The 19597-nt window shown below is 38.0% G+C and overlaps 9 protein-coding genes across 9 annotated transcripts; 2 read left to right on the top strand and 7 right to left on the bottom strand.

The window, feature by feature from the left end:
- Positions 1-141: 141 nt before the first annotated feature.
- Positions 142-1737, bottom strand: C9374_009057 (uncharacterized protein; the record flags this gene model as incomplete). Its single annotated transcript, XM_044699202.1, has 1 exon — positions 142-1737. The coding sequence occupies one exon, from the start codon at positions 1735-1737 to the stop codon at positions 142-144; it is 1596 nt and encodes a 531-aa protein (XP_044544803.1).
- Positions 1738-2423: 686 nt separating this feature from the next.
- Positions 2424-2849, bottom strand: C9374_009056 (uncharacterized protein; the record flags this gene model as incomplete). The annotated part of the gene is made up of 1 exon (XM_044699201.1): positions 2424-2849. The coding sequence occupies one exon, from the start codon at positions 2847-2849 to the stop codon at positions 2424-2426; it is 426 nt and encodes a 141-aa protein (XP_044544802.1).
- A 268-nt stretch (positions 2850-3117) lies between these two features.
- On the bottom strand, positions 3118-7411 carry C9374_009055 (uncharacterized protein; the record flags this gene model as incomplete). Its single annotated transcript, XM_044699200.1, has 2 exons — positions 3118-6580; positions 6792-7411. 2 exons carry the CDS (start codon positions 7409-7411, stop codon positions 3118-3120), a joined length of 4083 nt encoding a protein of 1360 aa, XP_044544801.1.
- Positions 7412-8026: 615 nt separating this feature from the next.
- Positions 8027-11776, bottom strand: C9374_009054 (uncharacterized protein; the record flags this gene model as incomplete). The annotated part of the gene is made up of 6 exons (XM_044699199.1): positions 8027-8547; positions 8679-10008; positions 10159-10349; positions 10411-10589; positions 10736-10920; positions 10979-11776. The coding sequence occupies 6 exons, from the start codon at positions 11774-11776 to the stop codon at positions 8027-8029; spliced, it is 3204 nt and encodes a 1067-aa protein (XP_044544800.1).
- A 512-nt stretch (positions 11777-12288) lies between these two features.
- Positions 12289-13595, top strand: C9374_009053 (uncharacterized protein; the record flags this gene model as incomplete). The annotated part of the gene is made up of 3 exons (XM_044699198.1): positions 12289-12358; positions 12492-12807; positions 12962-13595. 3 exons carry the CDS (start codon positions 12289-12291, stop codon positions 13593-13595), a joined length of 1020 nt encoding a protein of 339 aa, XP_044544799.1.
- A 1041-nt stretch (positions 13596-14636) lies between these two features.
- Positions 14637-15581, top strand: C9374_009052 (uncharacterized protein; the record flags this gene model as incomplete). The annotated part of the gene is made up of 1 exon (XM_044699197.1): positions 14637-15581. The coding sequence occupies one exon, from the start codon at positions 14637-14639 to the stop codon at positions 15579-15581; it is 945 nt and encodes a 314-aa protein (XP_044544798.1).
- Positions 15582-15741: 160 nt separating this feature from the next.
- Positions 15742-17067, bottom strand: C9374_009051 (uncharacterized protein; the record flags this gene model as incomplete). Its single annotated transcript, XM_044699196.1, has 1 exon — positions 15742-17067. One exon carries the CDS (start codon positions 17065-17067, stop codon positions 15742-15744), a length of 1326 nt encoding a protein of 441 aa, XP_044544797.1.
- Positions 17068-17226: 159 nt separating this feature from the next.
- On the bottom strand, positions 17227-17532 carry C9374_009050 (uncharacterized protein; the record flags this gene model as incomplete). The annotated part of the gene is made up of 1 exon (XM_044699195.1): positions 17227-17532. The coding sequence occupies one exon, from the start codon at positions 17530-17532 to the stop codon at positions 17227-17229; it is 306 nt and encodes a 101-aa protein (XP_044544796.1).
- Positions 17533-18913: 1381 nt separating this feature from the next.
- Positions 18914-19507, bottom strand: C9374_009049 (uncharacterized protein; the record flags this gene model as incomplete). Its single annotated transcript, XM_044699193.1, has 1 exon — positions 18914-19507. One exon carries the CDS (start codon positions 19505-19507, stop codon positions 18914-18916), a length of 594 nt encoding a protein of 197 aa, XP_044544795.1.
- Between the last annotated feature and the right edge of the window lie 90 nt (positions 19508-19597).

Below are 19597 nucleotides of genomic sequence, written 5' to 3'. Positions count from 1 at the left end.
ACAACAACAACGGCTACCGACCTCAATGCACTTCCTCTAAAGAAATTAGCTTGGAAAATTCAAATTGTTCTCTTTTACAATCATTGGATAACAGCCTAAAAATGATGAAAGGTGGTGACCGAATGCAATGTATTTGGGCATTTACTTGAAACAAATATTAAGCATTTCAGGTACATGTAAAACCTTTTCTCTAATTTTTCCCATCTTTTGACCTTCATTCACTTCGAACTGTTCCAATTTCTTGTATTGACCAAAATTAACATATGAAATGTTCTTTTCTTGGAGCTTGGATACAAGCTTTGTATGAGCATCATTTTTGGAGCGAGACAGGGCTCCTGAAGAAAAGTCATTCGTTATACTCTCAACAGTCTCCTCAGCATCATAAATATTGGACAAAATAACACCAGAGGGACCACGTTTCAGCCAACCACAAACATATACTCCACCAATGGAATGCTTGGTTTGAGGGTTCACAACTCTACCATGCTCATTGACAACAACTCCTTTTTTGAGATCGAATGGAATTTCAGGATCGACGTTCACACTCTTGTATCCAATGCTCTTGAACACTAAATCACATTCAATTTCTTCGAAAATACCAGTTCCAACAGCCTTTGGTTCAAGATCTCCATTAGGATCTTTCTCTAGCTTGGTAATTTCGAATTTAATAGATCCAATGCGAGATGGATCATCCTTTTTCGGTAAAAATTCCACAGGACTTCTGAAAAACACAAGCTCGACCAATTTTGTGTTATCAGGTAAGCTTGGTTTTACCACTGCTGTTTGTAATAGTTGTATCAAACGTTGTTTAACTCGTCCTTCCTTATGCAATTGCTCCTTAGAGATTTCATCCAAATACTCGTCTTGTATTTGTGTAGGATCTGCATAGAGGCAATTAAGTTTGATCAATTCTCTCAATTCTTTTGTGGTGGCTGCTATTTGAACAGGTCCTCTTCTTCCTACCACTAAAATATGCTTCAAATTGCTATTAAAATTCTCCAACACATGCATTGCTTGAGAGGTGACATCATAGGGTTTGAGTGTTGACACAGGTCGCGCCAATATTCTCGCCACATCGAGTGCGACATTACCTTGGCCAATAATGACTGCATTCTTTGAACTTTGTACAAGGTTTTTGAATTTTTCAGCCGTATGCTCTTTGGTGTGAGATGGCAAACCATTGTACCACGCGACAAATTCTCTAGCACTTTCAACCCCTTGCAAATCTTCACCCTTGATGCCAAGAGTTCTTTCACTTTCTGCTCCGTACGATAGAACGACCACATCGAATAATTCTTGCAACTCTTTCAGCCTGACATCTTTTCCGAGTGACACATTTCCAATAAATTGAACTCGTGGATCGGAAGCCACTTGATCAAAATCGTTTTGAACATTCTTGACTTCAGGATGATCTGGAGCAACACCATATCTCACCAAACCATAGGGTGTTGGCAATCGTTCAATAATTGTGATGTTTACTGGCTCATTCCCGAAAATTGACTGACACTCCTTTCCCAACAACTGTTTGGCCGTATAAAAACCAGCTGGGCCGCTTCCAACCACACAAACACTCAAGTTTCTTGTGTTGCTGTTGAAAAATGCATTGTGTCCTGTTTCATACGAGGAAGTTAGTATGTGTTTTTTGATTGGATGACACTTGTGATTCTTTGATGCAGACAGACAATAGGAAGATAATGATGATGATGCATAGGAACGAGCAAAATGACGACGAAGCATTTTTTTGTGTGTGGTTGTTGCGACTGAAGGATTGTGGTTGGCTCATCAAGCGCACTTGGAAATACAATCGGAGCCGACAAAAGTCCTCAATCGGAATGATCCATGAGACATTTCTTTGGTTTGGACAGCATTCAGGAACCTTGAGAGAAGACATGGCAAAAGAACGTGCAACTTGAGACATTTGCTAAGGACACCTCTTCAACAGCAGTCTACTCTGATATCTGAAAGGCAAGGCAACATTCTCTAGCACAATTATTTCACACCACCACCAACAACACCTTGTCTTCTTTCATCAGACGAAGTCTTTACAGAGAGAGACGATCAGGGAACAGAGCTTCAAGATGATATTGCTGTCATCATTGCAACAAGCTCCTTGTCATCCTTGTCATCCGAGTTTTCTCTTCCATACACATTGCTGACCGTTCACCTATTATACAATCTTGGAGTTATAATAATAAATAGAATTAATTCGTTCATATCTTTAGCACTAGGGAAATATATTATAATATTCTTCTTTGATGTGTTGTTGTTGTTGGTTACATTTGATGAATGATTTCTTGTACATGATTTGCGAGTTGTATGTAGTGAAGGAAAATTCAGCTAGAGATAACCAGCTTCATACAACATCATCATCATGGTTATACAAAATCATCCAGGATATGCGTGCACACAATAGTTTGTGCACATTATTGCTCGGATGAGTCATTGTTTTCTTCAGTGGTCTTAGAGCCGTTAGCTTCATCAGAATCTGATTTCATATGGCTTTCAATTTCTCTATCCAATTCTTCCTTGGTCTTTGGTTTCTTGACTTCCTTCTTGCCTCCCTTCTTACGACCACCTCCTCTTCCACCTCTGCCACCTCCTCTGGTAGATCCTCCTCTACCACCTCTTCCACCCTTGTTGTTGGTTTTCTTGGTGATACCCTTGACGGAGGATGACTTTTCATGGACTTGACTGAATCTTTCAGAGAGTGAAAGAGATTTCTTAACAACTTCTCGCTTGCCACCATCAGATCTGATGACAATATCAGAAGACTCTCTTGATGATGATTTGTTATCCCTTCTACCTCTGCCTGATGATGATGAACCTCTTCCACGTTTTGGTGCGACCATTTTTTTTTGTTTGTAATCTGTGATAACGCTGGCTTGTTTGAATGTTCTACCTTAAGTTATCTGAAGCTGAATTAATTTTGAATGAAGGACAGCATCAACATGTTACTATCTTACGGACCTATATAATAGTGTTGTTTGTGGTGCGTTTTGTAACGTGGAGCATAAAATTCAAAACAACCTCTGTTCATTCTTTCTACCGGCACTGCCTCGGTAGAAATCCTTTCAAAAAAGCAATTTCTGTTAAAGACATGAATGAAATTATTCTTTATTACAAATCATCTCCACCTTGCTTGAGTCTTCTCTTACTTGGTGCTTTTGATACACCTCGTGGCGTTCTCATGGATTGATCGTCTGAAGGCGTCGTTGCAGATCCTTCTACGGGAGAAGCCAACGAATCACGGGGAGTCGATGAAACACTATTGACACGATCGTTCATGTCACCACCACCTCCACTAGCTTCATTGGTCTTTTCAATTTCCAATTTTTGAATCAAATTCACAGCACTCTGAGCTGCAGCCTTCTTCTTCTTATTGGCTGAAACACCCTTTTTAAATCCAGAACCATCAATTAATGAATCGAGTGTCTTATCCAAAACTCCCTTCTCTTCAGCAGAGGTTTGTGCAGAGTCTGCAGAACTGCCAGTAGCATTGTCCTCACCCACAGATGATCGCTGAGTGCCACTATTCTCTGTTGGAGATGAGAGAGCGGCATCTCCTGTGGTTGCTTTGGGTTTTCTTGGAAATCCAACATGTTCCTGTTCTTCCTTCTTCTTTCGTGAGGAGGCAACTTTTTGTTGACGTTCCTTGTCCTTTGCTTCCTTTTCGAGTTTCTTTCGTTCAATTTCACGTTTTCTCAAAATTTCACTATATGCAAATTTAAAGTCAGAAATAAAGGTATTCATGGAAGAGAAGAAGGATTCTGGAGTGAACTTCTTTGGATCCTCTGCAAAGAATACTTGAAGCTTTTCAATTTGATTTTGCATTTCCTTAATTTGCGATTCAAAATATTCGACCTTTTCAGAGGCATAGTCCAAAAAGTCAACCATGACTTCTCGGAATCGATCCTCCTCATTATTCATATCTGACTTTTCAATTTCACGTCCAACAAAATTCACACCTGTTTTCATTTCACTCAATTCAGCATTAATTCCCTGAATGGAAACTCTCTCAGAAGCTTGCAATGCAGCAAGTTCTTCATGGAAATTAATCACTTCTGGATGATGTTTCTCTAAAAATTGTACAATATAATCCAACATGTTCATTTTGGCTCCAGTAGCTTTGGTATCTTTCAATTTGGAGAGAGCACTCATTTGGAAACCATGAACGGCCTTCTTGTTACCATTGATAAAGTTACCCACAGCCAAAATCACTTGCAGAATACGTTGTAGTTTCTTGGATTGTTGTAATTGTTTGCAGCTCGTAATGACACTCTCAATATCGGGTTCAATCGATGCCACCGATGCAGGGAATCGAGATTTAATGAGCCAACACTCCAAACGTTCCTCGAGTCTGGGAATGTCCATGACCTTGGTCAAGAATTGTTCGGTCGTTCCCAAATTATTGAAATCATCGTGATAATCGGAGAGAGCTTGTCGTTCATCGGGAGTTGGTACCATGTCTTTGAGAGCTTTGATATTCTCTGGTGCTAAAACACCTTCATTCATTCTCAGAATGGCATGTTTGATTTGATCATGTTCCAAACGCATGGAACCCAATACAATGGCCGAGTTTTGAGCCTTCTTTGGATCAATGAGAGTGACCTTCTCAGGTTTCTTGGCAGTACTACTCTCCAACACAATGGATTCCTTCTTGGCAAAGAGTTTTTCCAATTCGGATTGTTCCAACTCAATGCCTTCGAGTCCTGTCACGATATCTTTCTTAATCCAGATGGAATCTTTCAATTGATTATTCGCAACCTTATTCCAGAAAACACCTTTCATGGCTGCTGTACTCTTGTAAGTGGGAAGTTTTGGAGGAACGTAACCTGGAGGAATGGCACCCATACCTGGAACCATGGGAATACCACCCATGCCTGGAGGCATTGGAATACCACCAGGTGGAGGAGGTATGCCACCCATGCCTGGAGGAGGAGGTATGCCACCCATGCCTGGAGGTGGAGGTATGCCACCCATACCAGGTGGAGGAGGCACACCACCCATGCCTGGAGGTGGAGGAGGAACAGAGCCATCGAAACCACCTGGAACGGGTGGAAGAGGAATGGAGGTTGAACCTTCTCCAGAACCATCATTAGTGGTGTTGGTGGTAGGAGGAGGAACGTTCGTTGTAATACTGCTACTAGAATTGGACAAATCTCCATTATTGGAGGAGGAGGAGTCAACGCTACCTGAACCACTACCTGAACCACTACCTGAACCACCTGAACCACCACCACCCGATTGTAATTGTTTTTCTAATTGTTTGGCCTTATAGGTCATAAATTTCAACTCAGTCTCTAACTTTTTCATGTGTTTCTTGAGTTCATCAGGAGCTTGAACTGTCTCAAGATCAAAACCATTTTTAGGTTTTACCTTGACAAGAAATTCTTCAGCATCTTTGAGGAATTCTTCTTGTAAATCGTTGGGATCCATATTTTCAATGGATTTTTGGAAGACTTGTTTGGTCTCTTTGGATGTCAAGCTAATGAATTTTTCAATGACTTTTTCATCAATTTTACCAGTCTTTAACATTTCTGCAAGTTTGAGGAATCGAGTTTCGAGTTGAGTAATTTTACGTTGTTGAGTTTCGACACGATCTGCTAATTGCAATTCTCGTACACTCACTTCTTCAACTCCTCCTTCTTCATTGAATGCAACTGCTTTCTTGATCATGTTCAATAAAGTTTGCATGTTCTTTGACTTTTCCTTTTCATTCGACTTGCCAGAAACAATTAAAAAGTATTGAAGCATTTTCACAAAATAATCAAAAGCTTCTGAACCAGAAAGTTGAACTCGAATCAATTTGAGAATTTGCATTGGATCTTCCAGAGAGTCAATATCAACATCTTCTTCTTCCTCTTCAATGTCTTCAATGTCTTGAACTTCTTCTTCGAAAATGGATAATTGCATGGTGAGAGTATCGTCGAGATCCAATGCTTTTAACCTCTCACTAATTTCAACCATTTTCAAATCCACAAATTCCTTCTTCAATTGTTTCTTCAATTGAATGTCTTGTGGTGAATTGATCAAAGCATTGATAAACACAATAAGTGACACTTTTAACATGACATTTTCTTCAGTAACTTCAACCTTCTTCTTTAAGAGACGAACAATGGTTTGAAATCTTGCACGTTCCTTTCTATTCAACTTGTACTTGTTCATGGAATCGAGAGCAATCCAAAAACCATCTTCAAATCTACATATAGTTGCCAACAAGAAGAAAATTTGTGTTTTGGTTTTGGTATTTCGAGAGTCGAGAATTTTTGTAATGGCCAACACTGATTTATCCTTACTCGAAAGGAACGCGTTGAGACCAGCGTTGGTATTCATGAGTGTACGCAATGCCTTGACACATTCTGCCTGTAACACATCATAGGGATCTTCTTTTTCATTCTTCTTTGCTGGAATGATGGCTTTAATTTTCTTGGAAGTATCCACTTGTGGTGTGGTTGGTTCTTGTTGAGGAGTGGAAGTGGCAGCTTCATCATCTTCGATCAATTCTTCGTCTTCATCGTCTTCTTCTTCTTCTTCTTTGGCGTCTTCATCGTCGGAGAATTCTTCACGTAAAGCTCCACCTCTGTGTGTGACACATTGTTATAGAGTGAATGTGTGATTCGTCACATTTTTCACAATTGGTGATTCATGATGAACATAATGAAATCAAATTTCAAAAATGCATTCCATCCATAAAAAGATATATAAACAAATTCATCCATAGAGATATACATGTTCAAATCATCATGATTCGCACACGCTCATTCACACGCACACACTCACACACTACTTACTGCTCTTGAATTTGTTGATCACAACTATCAATCAATATTTGAAATAAACAATCCAATCCTTGCAATTCCAAAAACTTTTTAATCCAATCCTCAGATTTTGCGCTCTTTAACAAACCAATCAATTCTGACACAGTTCCAACCGTTGGTTCTTCTTTCAATCTGTGTGTAATATACTCTGGTGTGTCCTTGACAGTGTGTAATTTCTCAGCTTCTTTCTTTGTTTGTTCCATAATTTTAATCAATTTCCATTTTTCTTCCAATGGTTTCATCATCATGACTTTGTGTCGTTTATCTGTTGGTGCAATTCCGTGGTATTTTAACAATTTCTCAAAAAGTACCATAATTTCTTCTGGTGTTGGCATCTTTTCTTGATTCTTCTTGCCAGAATTATTACTATATTTAGAAAGAACAGCCATCGCAGCTACAGAAGATTGAGTGGCAGAGGAAGATTCATCCAACGATGATCCCGTATGTGATTTATCATAGGACGAAATATCTCCCTGCAATTTGGACATGTCCTGTGAACTCTTGTTGGCACCAATGGTTTTTCGGTTTTCACTTCTCGCATTTTCAAAGTCCTTTGCAGAATTGTTTCGTTTAAAGAGATTAAAGACGGGCATTTGTGAGGTCAATATTTAGAGTGGTTGTTTAGCTATATGGGAGAGTGTTCAAGTGTGATTGTAAAATGATGGAGTCGTAATAGTCGTAGTGGTTGATAATAATAATGTTGTTCTTGTTGTTGACTCTGTCAATCAATAGAACGAGACAAAGTGTGCTATGATGATGATGATCAAAGAGATTTTGATTGTTATTGGTGTTTGTATAAACAAACCCCGAAGAAGATTTTTGTGGTCATTCATTGATTATGATAATGTGGGTGATAACGATAAATTACGGGCATGTCACCACCGAGGGAGATACGAATCATCATGATGAACACACAATATTATGACACCCAAATTGTTGGTTGTTGTGGACATGGCAGTCAATTTAAATTTCGTTATGAGACAGTTATATATATGAATGACACACTGTTACGTGGGAGCATGACAAATACTTACACAGTCAAAAACAACAAGGTTGTATTTTTTTGATTGATGTTTTTTTTCAAAACAACCAGTGAAAAGTGACAGACAGGTTGTAAATAGCAAATCTAACGATCCAACAAAGAAATTTTCGTTATTGCCTTCTCTCTGCTCTCAACTTGTTTAAAATCTTTTCAGCTTCCTCTGTCACTACTTGAGGCACTCCAGCCAATTTTGCAACTTGAATGGCATACGAAGAATGTGTTGAGGCAGCGCTTTGCCATCCACAATCTTATCGGGAACGATTCGGTAGGTGAACTCAATTTCATTTCTTGAATTCACTTTTACCTCCAACTTGTAAGGTTTCATACTTTTCAATTCTTTTGCCTTCTCAATTAATTCATGAAAATGAGTGGCAAAAAGAGTTCGACATTGAATCTTGTTATGGAGATGTTGAATCACTGCGGTGGCAATACTTAGGCCTTCGAGTACAGATGTTCCACGACCCAATTCATCCATAATGACAAAACTCTTATTCGTAGCTTGATTGAGAATGTTGGCAGTTTCAACCATTTCTACCATGAAGGTGCTTTGATCATTGGCCAAATTGTCAGAAGCACCCACACGACTGAATATCTTATCAACAACCATAAATTCAGCTTTTTCAGCTGGCACAAAGGAGCCCATTTGAGCCAAAATGATAATAAGGGCATTTTGACGAAGGTAGGTACCTGCATTATTGGATTAATGTTGGGGTTGTGTGTGAAGAAAAAGGATATGATGAAGAGTGAGTCGTCGTTTCACAACACATACGGTCAGAATGCAAAAAGTTGAAATGACACAAATTTTCAAAGATACTTACTCTTTCCAGCCATGTTTGCTCCTGTTAACAACATGAGTCGATTTTCATTGTTATACATGAAACAATCGTTGGAAACAAAGGTAATTCCAAGTGCATTCTGGTTGGATGGATTCTTGGCAGTGCTTGTTTGTTGGGCATATTCCACAATGGGATGACGACCTTTCTCAATATGAAACATGGGCATTGTTGAGTAGTTGAGTTGCAACTGTGGATGAGCATTATTTGTGGTCGTGTCATCATTCAGATCAGAAAATGGCAACACTCGAGGTCTCTTGTAATTTCGTTCTCGGGCAAGTAAGGCCAAGGAAGAATACACATCAACAGATGATATTGCTTGTCCAGAGAGTAGAAGCGACTTGGCAAGAGATAGAACTTTCTTTTGGAGCTGAAAGAAAATTTTGAGTTCCATATCAATGGCTTCTTGTTGGGCCTTTCCTAATTTCTCTTGCAACTCCTCGAGGCGTGATGTTTTGAAACGAACTGCAGTGGTCATGGTTTGTTTGTGAGTGAATTCTTTGAATTGTAGCAGCTTTTCCTTATAGGACGAAGAACATTCAATAAAGTAACCCATGATATTGTTGTTCTTAATTTTCAAGCTTGATATACCAGTCAAATCTCTGTATTGCTTTTGAAGATCCTGTATAAGAGATTCACTGTGCTGACTCAGATGAATCCACTCGTCCAACTCTTTCGAATAACCAAGCTTAATGAAGCCTCCGTCATTGACCGAGTTGGGAAGATCGTCGTATTCTTTAAGGGCTGAAAGAACCTCTTCCATAATGCCGAGTTGTTCCAATGTATTCAATTCCTCAATGATCTGTTGAAGAAGCTTTGGAGGTTGCAGTGCACGCTTTGTCTGATTACTCTGCAACAACTCTTTCAAGTTCTTACATTGCAAAATGGTGGCAGCTACTGAATACAAATCCTTTGGACTGCCTCTGCTGAGACTGAGTCGTTGAATGGATCTCTCCATGTCATAACAATTTTTCAAAAAGTCTCTAATTTGATGAATCAAGTGAAGATCATCAATCATGTACTCGACACAATCTAATCGATCCTCAATTTCTGATGGAACAGCGAGTGGAGAGGCCAATCGATAGGAGAGCAATCTGGCTCCAGAGGCTGTTACACACTTGTCAAGAATTGAAAGCAAGCTTCCCTTTCTTGAGCCAGATAAGGTTCGTGTGAGTTCCAAGCTTTTACGAGTGGCCAAATCAATCGATAAATTAAGTTCCATTTTAAATTTTCCAGGAATGTTTAGAGTTGGCATTTGACCTTTCTGTGTTTCTTTCACATAATCTAAAATCAATCCACATGTCAAAATGTCAAGCTACAAATATAATTGTCACGGCCATACGATGATTCGGTTATTTAGAAGAATGACAAAAAAAATAACGAATAATACACATAATCAATGTAGATGAAATTAGACGCAAGCATGATTATGATACTTGTTAAAAAAATGGTAGAATATACATACCCCACTATAGTTCGAGAGATTGTCCAATTTGAAATGTTTTTGAATCATTTCAGAGCAATGATGAAAAGAACTTTGTTTCCTTAATGACACATGGTAGTCTTGAATTCTATTCTTAAGGATTGCTTCGAATTGTTTTGGCACGATGATTTCACTTGGACTCAATCTCAGCAATTCCGATTGCAAATTCCCAACTAGTTGTTATTAATAAAGTATGTACATGTTCATTTTGAAGTTAATCAAGCCAATACTTACATGCACAATTTACATAATTGAATTCTCCTGTTGAGAGTTCAACCCATGCTAAAGTGACCTGTTGTTCCTTGTGACCTTCATCGTTGAGAGAGAACTTTTCTGGTAAACCAATGGCAGCGAGATAGTTGTTTTCGCTGGCCTCCAGAAATCGATCTTCCACCAGAGTTCCGGGTGTGACTCTGTGGGATTGAATGAAGGCAAACCAAATTATAAGGCATTTTCACATGTGAATAATGAAATCATTATAACATTATTCACATCAAAATAGTAAAATATAAAATGGTGTTAAGCTCCAACAACATAAAACTCATCATAAAAAACATACAACCTAGTAATTTGTCTCTCAACAATTTTCTTATTTTTCTTTGCCTCAGCAGGATCCTCCACTTGGTCACAAATTGCAACAACAACTCCATTCTTGATGAGTTTTTGTAGATATGCATCAAGTGCATGATGTGGAATTCCGGCCATAGGAATATCTTCTCCCAAATGCTTTCCTCGTTTTGTTAACTGAACCATTCATTGAAAATATTAAATTCTCTCTTATTGCAATAATGTCAACACCTACTGTAATGTGAAGTACTTGTGACGCTCGTACAGCATCATCAAAGAACATTTCATAAAAGTCGCCCATTCTAAACAACAGTAAATAATCAGAATGTTTTTCCTTAATTTTGAAATATTGAGCCATCATGGGTGTGAGTTTTTCTTTCTTGGGGGATGCTTGCTCTGAATAAGTAATTTTTTTGTCATCCTCTGTTGTTATATCCTCTTCATAATTTCCAGAATAAATATCATCGATAGATTCATCAAAATGAATATTCTGTTGTTGTGATGATGAAATGTCTTGATTCTTGTTTGAAGACGACGCGTGATCATTTGATACTTGTTGATCATTAGTTAAATGTTTTCTCTCCAAAATTGCATGTTCTGATTCGTTTTGCAAAGTCTTTTCTCGAATATTACTTCTATTGCCCATTGTGTTATGGGATTCTATGTTCAATTTCTTGGTGGAATCAACATTGCTCGATTTGGCATCTTGAGTGGTTGTTGGTGAAGAATTAGTAGCAGCAGCAGATTCAATATTCTTCTTTGGTGTAATGGTCTTGGTTTTAGTAACACCATAGCAATGAATGTAACATGTAGAATAGTTTCGAAATTGTGTTGATTTCTCTACGGATAATCTATTTTTCTTGTTCATATCGGAAATGTGAAATGTGTTCATGGTGATGGAGCTGTGATGATCCGAGCATCCATTGGTTACTAAATAATCAATTCCGAACTCTCTTAAATTGTTTTTCCGAACATTACAACCTTTTGAAAGATTGATCTTGGCAAGATGAGCTTCGCAGAACCGTTTAATCATTTTTTTGTAATTATTGTACTTGTTTCCTTTAATTGCGTTCTATTCTCGCAATTCAACGTAATTCATGGGTCATTGATGCAGTCTGTGAGCAGTTGTTGTTGGGATAGAAATCTTGGCTTTAGTTCCATTTAAAAATTCCCTCCAAGCAAATTCATCAGCCGTTATCAAAAAACCGTTTCTTTTGAAAAAAAATCAAGTCCAGCTAACAAAAAAATACAGCAAGATTCGGTTCGTCCCCAAAGCCTATAACTCTCCTCTGCCATAAAACGGTTTGTGAGAGTAAAACCACATATTTCTGTTATTGCTGTTTGTTGTACTTGTCAAGCAAAAGACAATTGAGAATCATATACTTGTATTTTTAACGGTTTTTTGAAGAGATTCATCTTGTTGATCCATCAAAACAATTCATAACCGTTATCACACCATCACGGGAAGAACAATCAATCGGGACCTCATCCTCTCTGCACTAGCAACATTATCAATAACAACAAAACACATATTCCTGTTTTAATATGTCTACCACGAATAATACCAAAAACTCGGTGTTCATCACCTCCTCACCAAACAAGCCAACACAAAAAAGTAATTTTCTTTTTCAATTTATGATAGTGCTAACCCACATACTGTATGATGGTTATTATTATTATTTTGATATTATTCAATACACGTATGCAAATATGTCAAATCACTTTTGTTGCAAATGTACCAACAATAGAACGGAAAGGAAATGAAAATGAAACTACTAATGATCAATCATCATCACAAGGCACCACTACAACTGCCAAACCACCTTCTCCACTTTCCCTTCGTAAACTCTCATATTCTGATTCTACATCAACAACATCCAATGAAGATGAGCTCTTTTCACCACGTCGTTTCTCCCTGAGCGATTCTGATACTGATATCACACTTGGCGTCAATTATGACGAGCAAGCCATGCAAAAAGAAGAGGATTACGAAGAAGACATTTATGACTTTTCATATTCTCAACTTTTGGATATTGAATACGAAGATGATGATGAATTTAATCCGTAAGTATCTCATGAAAACATTTGCAACAACGAATTGCTTAATTCATGAATTTTCATTATTGTGACTCGATTCTTTCTATTACAACATGAATTACCTTAACTTGCGTGATCGGACGTTTTGAACAATGACTTCACGATTGACAACTCGGAACAGGTTCGATTTCATTGCCCACCTTCCTCCAAAACCTAAGATTTATCCAATTCAATATTGCCTTCCACCAAAGGAGCAAGGTACTCCCGAAATTACTCTAGTTCTTGATCTTGATGAAACACTTGTTCATTGCAGCACTGAACCCATTCCAGACTCTGATTTCACATTCACAGTGTTGTTCCATGGGGTTGAATATACAGTCTATGTACGAAAAAGACCATACTTTGTCGAGTTTTTGGAAACTGTATCCAAGATTTTCGAAGTGGTTGTTTTCACTGCATCACAAAGTGTGTATGCTGACAAATTACTCTCAATCCTCGATCCTGAAAGAAAGTTTATCAAGTATCGTGTATTCAGAAATTCGTGTATCGATGTCGAACGAAACTACTTGAAAGATTTGGAAGTCTTGGGACGTGATCTTTCCAAGACAGTCATTGTGGACAACTCTCCTCAAGCATACGGCTATCAGATTGATAACGGTATACCGATTCTTAGTTGGTTTGACGATAAGGAAGACCGTGAACTCATGAAGCTTATTCCATTCTTGAAACAACTTCAAAAGCATGACGATGTAAGGACAATCATTCGTAAGAAATTTCACCTTAGAGAAATTTTAGACAATTACAAAAAGCATTAGATTTTTGTGTTCATTACACACTCACTCTAGATTTGTGACATGACCATTTCACTCTCTGTGACATTTCATCATCAGGTGTATGATCATTTGATCATTACTATTCGTCGTACGTACACACATAATAAATTGAAAATTATTTGAATGATTGTTAGAAATGATTTAACAAACAACAACACAAATCGCGCGAGTACAGTTCTTGGATTCAGTAGGTTATCTTGTTCGGTCTGGTAAAATAAGACGCGAATCAGTATTATTGTGAGGGCCCTTTCAAACCTGAATTTCGGCAGCAAGGACTATCCTGGCTGAATGGCTGTTTGCTGCGGCTGCAGGTTTGAAAGGGCCTCGTTGTTGTAGTTGCCATTGTCTTGTTGATTTGCTGCTACTATGTAGTTCAAGCAGAACCAAGGCCAGATCCCTTGCGGTTGATAGCAAATTGAAGGGTCTTGTTGTTAAAGCAATGGCCCAAGCTAGACTTGTTCGTAGTGAAGAAGACGAACTCAGCCTTTAGAATGACAGATAAGAATGGAGATGGATTTATTTCGTCCACAGAATTGGCAAACATGGAAACACGCCTAGGGAAAAACTTTCTCAAGAAGAAGTTGATGAAATGATAAGAGAAGCAGATCTTGATGGTGATGGATTAGTCAATCTAGATGAGTTTTTTAGAAAGATGCTTGCATATTAGATGTCCCTTAATAAACCATGTGACATTATTTAACTCCGGTTTGTTGTTTGAGTGTCTGTTTCTTGTAACATTCCTTCAATATTTCATCGTGTTCAACATTCTTTATCACGTTTTCGGGAAAAAGTTTATCCATTCCCTGCAATAATTCCTCCCATGTTGGAAATGGGAGTGAATCCCCAGGAGAGTCTAGAAATTCGTCCGAGTCTGATTCATTATCCATGTCTGATGCGAAGGAGACTGCTAAGCCCTGTTCCGTGCCACTGACGCAAAGTCTAATAAATATCAAATTTTTTTGGTTGCTGTTGCTGCTATTTTTATTTTCTGTGTCATGGTCCAGCAGTTGCAAGACAAAAAAAATGAAAAACTCAGCCAAGCTCACCATCAAGCGCAGAGTGTCCAGGAACACACCTCCCAACCACACCGGTGAATCATCATCGGATGATGTTGTTGAAATTTCACCTTCATTGTCGGGAAACGAAACTTTACATTTTCCGATTCGTACAATGGTCAAGATTCATCGGAATGTCGTTTTACAAATTTGCATGTTTGATAAATTGAAAGAAAAATCTACACTAAAGACCTCATTGGCCTCTAATTGGTTTAAAAAGGAACATTTAAACGAGTTTTATGAATATTTAAAACCATTTTTGAAAAATCAAATTTATGAAACTCTGCAAACCTCGTCAGTGAATGGGAAAATGTTTACGATCACAGAATTAAAACAAGAAATGCCCTCTGAGAGAACTTTACAAGTAGTCAAGTGTCGAACGATACAATTTACTTTTGAATTTAGAAAAAGTTATTCAAATTTCTTTTTATTGAGGAGAAATGACACGAATGAGGAATGGGAACGAGAAAAAAAGAGAATGCATGATCATGAACAAATGCTCATGACAAGTACAACAAAAAACAAAAGGAATTCTGATCCAATTATCATTGACGACGATGAGGAAGAAGAGAAACCAGTGATACATCACCTCGATTTGGATGACGAAATGTTAAAAACTCCTCCCTCTAAGCGCCCAGTTCATAATTTAGACCTTGAACCAACCATGGAGGATGATGACGACAACAATCATGACGAAAGCGTCATTGAAGAAGAGCCGGCTCCTTCAGACGATGGTCACAAATCAAAACAGAACGTAGAAAACAAGATTGATGAGATTATCATGTATCCTCCCTATAAGAAAATTAAGGAAAGTCTTGTGTCCTGGAAGTACAGTCTAATTGTGTATTTTGAACCAAAAGAGAAGGATATTCTGGAACTCATGACCACGGGAGCTAAAAGCAAGTACTTTTAATCATACCTTGTTTGGGATGAGATTTACTTGAAACCATTATTGAAGAAGACTAACAACTGTTCGAACGCGTCACAATTTCACAAATTGCTTCGAGGAGAAAATGGAGTTGATTGATAATAATTTATTGAGGCGCGAAATTTTTGAGATTTTCACACACCCTTTAAAGATTCAAAACACGCAACTTCTCAGCCTTTGGAACAGTGTGCATGAGTACACGACCGTCATATGATACAGAACCAAATGTCCAACTATTGGTATTACTCCAACAAAGAGAATACACACTTTCTTCGTGTTCATCATAGCTATGTACGAGAGAGTCAAATAATTCTTCCTTCTTTTTTGTAGATGACTTTTCTTCTTGTTGCAACTCTTCATCCAATTCTTGCTCTTTTGCTTTGGAAGAAATTGAGGCAATAGACCATAAATTGACCTTATTATCAGTTCCACCAGTCAAAACCAATTGATCATATTGTGGATTAAATCTAATTTTTGAAATCCAGTGAGAATGACCTGCCAAAACAAGTAATGGCTCTTTTGTTGAACGTACATCCCAAAACTTGATTAAACAATCATCACCACACGATGCCAATCGATAGGGTTGATAGGGATTATATTGAACATCACGAACCATTTGATCGTGAGCCATAAATTCCAAATTCTTCTTGTTATTCTTTTCTCTCAAATCTACTTGAATAATTTTGGTTTGTGCTGCCAATGCAACAATTTCCGGATGATGAGGATCCCATGCACCAGTTCGCAATCTTCTAGCTCCCATATCATACTTGTTTAGGAATTTACATGTTTTTTCAAATCTAAATTCTCGGAGTGATTTATCATCAATGGTCAAAAACCGATCATTGGTTCCATTCAAATCCCACAATACTTCATGAACTCTCTCATTATCAAATTGTTTTGCTTCCAATTTTGAAATCATTTCCAAATGATTACTTTCATCATCATCATTGGAAGACCCATCATCGGAATAACACGACATGGCATGTAGAGCTGCTTCAAATCCAAACTTGACTGTATTGTAAATAGTAAAGAAATATTTAGGCTTGCTCGGATGTGGACTGATGGACCAAATTTCATTCAAATGAGAGTACACTTGCCGACAATAGATATCATTTTCATCTTCGTTGAATTCAATGAGATGGACTTCATTGTTGGAATTGAGTGAACAAGTACCCACAAGAAATCTATTATTTCGAGTATCACCCTTGACTGGAGCCATACATCGGCTCTTGTTGAGACGTTGTCCATACACGGCCGAGCTGTACATGGCGTGTTGAGAGGTGTTGTGATGAGGATCGGAAGATGAAATACTATGGGAGGAGGATGAAGTGGATGATAGGTTCAATTCATTGTTGGTCGTGTGATGTGTAATTCCACTCGATGTTCTCACGTGTTGAGGAGGACGTGTCAAACGAGTGGTGGTGCCTCCGCTACTACTACTCACAGTGTTGGGCGTCAGGGATTTGTTCATTTTTTTGTGGGTTTTTGAAAAAAAAAGGAAACTTTACAAAGATTATAAACCATTTATTATACACTCAGTTTTCTTAATGTTTAATAGAGACGCCGTGAAAAAAGTTTGTTCACCGACTTACAATGTTGATCGTGAAATTGTTCTCATGATTTTGTTTAATTATTCCTTCTTTTTCTTTGTTGGAGGTTCTGTAGATTCGTCTTCATCCTGTGTCCTTTGGCTCGTTTCATTGTTTGTATCTTCGTGATCACTGCTTAAAAGGGATGGTTCTACATTAAACTGTTGATGGTTTTGCAAAAAGTCACAAATTCTTATTTCCTTTCTTATTTTCTTTGGAACAACAGGTTTAGTGGTAAGGTAAATAATGACATCCTTTTGGTCTAAACCAACAGGTGCAGTTTCACGAGTCGAGCAGTATCTATAATAAGATCTTACCATATATTCTTCACCTGTGGTTGTCTTCATTCGTTTCTTAATTGCATCCTTGCTTCTAGTAGATTACGCTTTAAACCTTTACAGTGCTTGGTATAGGTCATGTGAGAGACTTTTATAAATATATGATATTCGTCAAGGGTGTATATATAGAAATCAATCAACTGGTGATCATCGTGGCATACTAAAAGTGTACCTGGCAGGATTTTTGTTGTAGAGTATTTACCATTATGCGGTCGAGGTTGATGAACAATTCTGCATACTCCTATGTCTGGAATAGGTGTCACCGTTCACAGCTTTAAGTTTCAAAATGATTGGTCTGATTGGAGTTGCATCGATGAATGGTTTTGCAAATAGTAGTTGTAGAGCCTTCCCTTTAGTCTGCTTATCCTGAATCAAAATTCTGATTATATCAAAGGATGTGGGACGTAATTGCTGGTATATTGCACTTCTTGCCCATGAAGAATCAAATTCCATAAAGTCATTTCCTTCCCCTTCATCACTTTCTTCACTTTCTTCATTAGTAAATATTTTGACAAGTAGCCCTAATTCAACCCATGAAGATACATCTACGTCTGTGCAAATAATTCTTTTGTACAAGAAAACGCTCGCACCAATGTCTTGATACGACAGCAACTATGATCCTGAGTCTGTTATGTTGGCATTGGTCCATTCTATAAGCTTTCTCATTCTTTGACCATAGTAATCTGTAACCTTCTCTCGAAAGCCCTTTGGACCTTCAACAAGCATCCAATAAAGCAATCGTAGAATACCTCCTGTTCGATATTGATAATCTTCCATATCGTGTACAGAGGGTTTCTTTTTCAGGTTCCGTTGAAATTAGCCAAGTCAATATAACCAAGTAACTCCTTATGTGAAAACGGCTTAATCCGGGAAAACATCCATAGGCAGTGAAAAGAATGATTGTGAGGATAGTGCTCCTATGAATAGTTAAAGTCCATGTTGACTTAAACATGTCTTTCGCAAGTTTCAGAACGTTCACATCGCATAACTAGCTGTTCATGAAAGTGCAAGTTATGCTTTGATTTCATAATGAAAATCTGCAACAAGTCTAAACTTCAGTGATGTAATGAATACCTACATGATAATCTCAGCAGCATGATTCGTTTCTGCAAAGAGACAATCGTATCGTCTATCGACTATCAATAGCATCAATTATAGTGAACTAATACAGTCATCTCTCAGACTATCGACTGATAACAGGTTACGGAATGTGCAAGTGTAGTCAAGATATGTGTTTCGCTTCTCGGGTACAAGGTCATTCAAACCAATTGTGCTCTTGATCGTGGATGCGTTGAATTGGCAAGTGTTGAATTGAGACATTTTTTAACCCTTAACTACACTTGCAAAACCTCTTTTATTTGTTGTTGGGTAAGATGAGACGATCGAAGAACTAATTCAAACCACGAAAGAGAACATGTCCCTTCTTTTGCTGTTGTTGTTGATGTTTTCTAGGACATGCATATTTTGTAATAATCTTGAAATTATAGATGTATTGCTCTTTCAAAAACTTTTTCGATTTTCCAATGAAATGACCATCGAAATGAACATTTTCATCACACACCATAAATAATTGAGCTCCATTCATGCCACCATTGGAACCTGGAAATAAATCAAAATCCACAACCAATCCATGTTCAATATTATTGGGATCAAAGAGAGAAATCTTTGGTCCGGCCTTTCCCACAGCAATGCATCTATGGAAATAATTGTCAGTGTAGAAAATTTGAGCAGCACCAGCATTGAATGCACAAAAGGTGTTGTTGGTGGGAATTGCTGGATTACAAGGATTCACGTTGTAAAATGATCCCGGAATGTAGTCTTGAATGATCCATCCAAAAGTACCATTGTCTGCTTTGGATAAGTCAATAATCATTCCGTTCTTTTCGATGGAACAAGAGGATGGATTTTGTGAAAGGACTGTTTGCAAGAGAGTGGTTGACAATAACAAACAGCAGAACAAGAGGGATTTCAAGCAAGAAACCATTTTTTTAACAACAGGCAGCTTCCAGTTTGAAAAGCTCCAATCGATTGGTGATATTCCGACTTTCCAAATAAATCGTTACTGTTCTGTATC

The sequence above is a fragment of the Naegleria lovaniensis genome (genome assembly GCF_003324165.1).
Source record: "Naegleria lovaniensis strain ATCC 30569 chromosome Unknown tig037, whole genome shotgun sequence".
Classification (NCBI taxonomy): Eukaryota; Heterolobosea; class Eutetramitea; order Acrasida; family Naegleriidae; genus Naegleria; species Naegleria lovaniensis.
The sequence above is the reverse complement of the archived record's forward strand: the minus strand, read 5'-3'. Positions and strand labels throughout refer to the sequence as shown.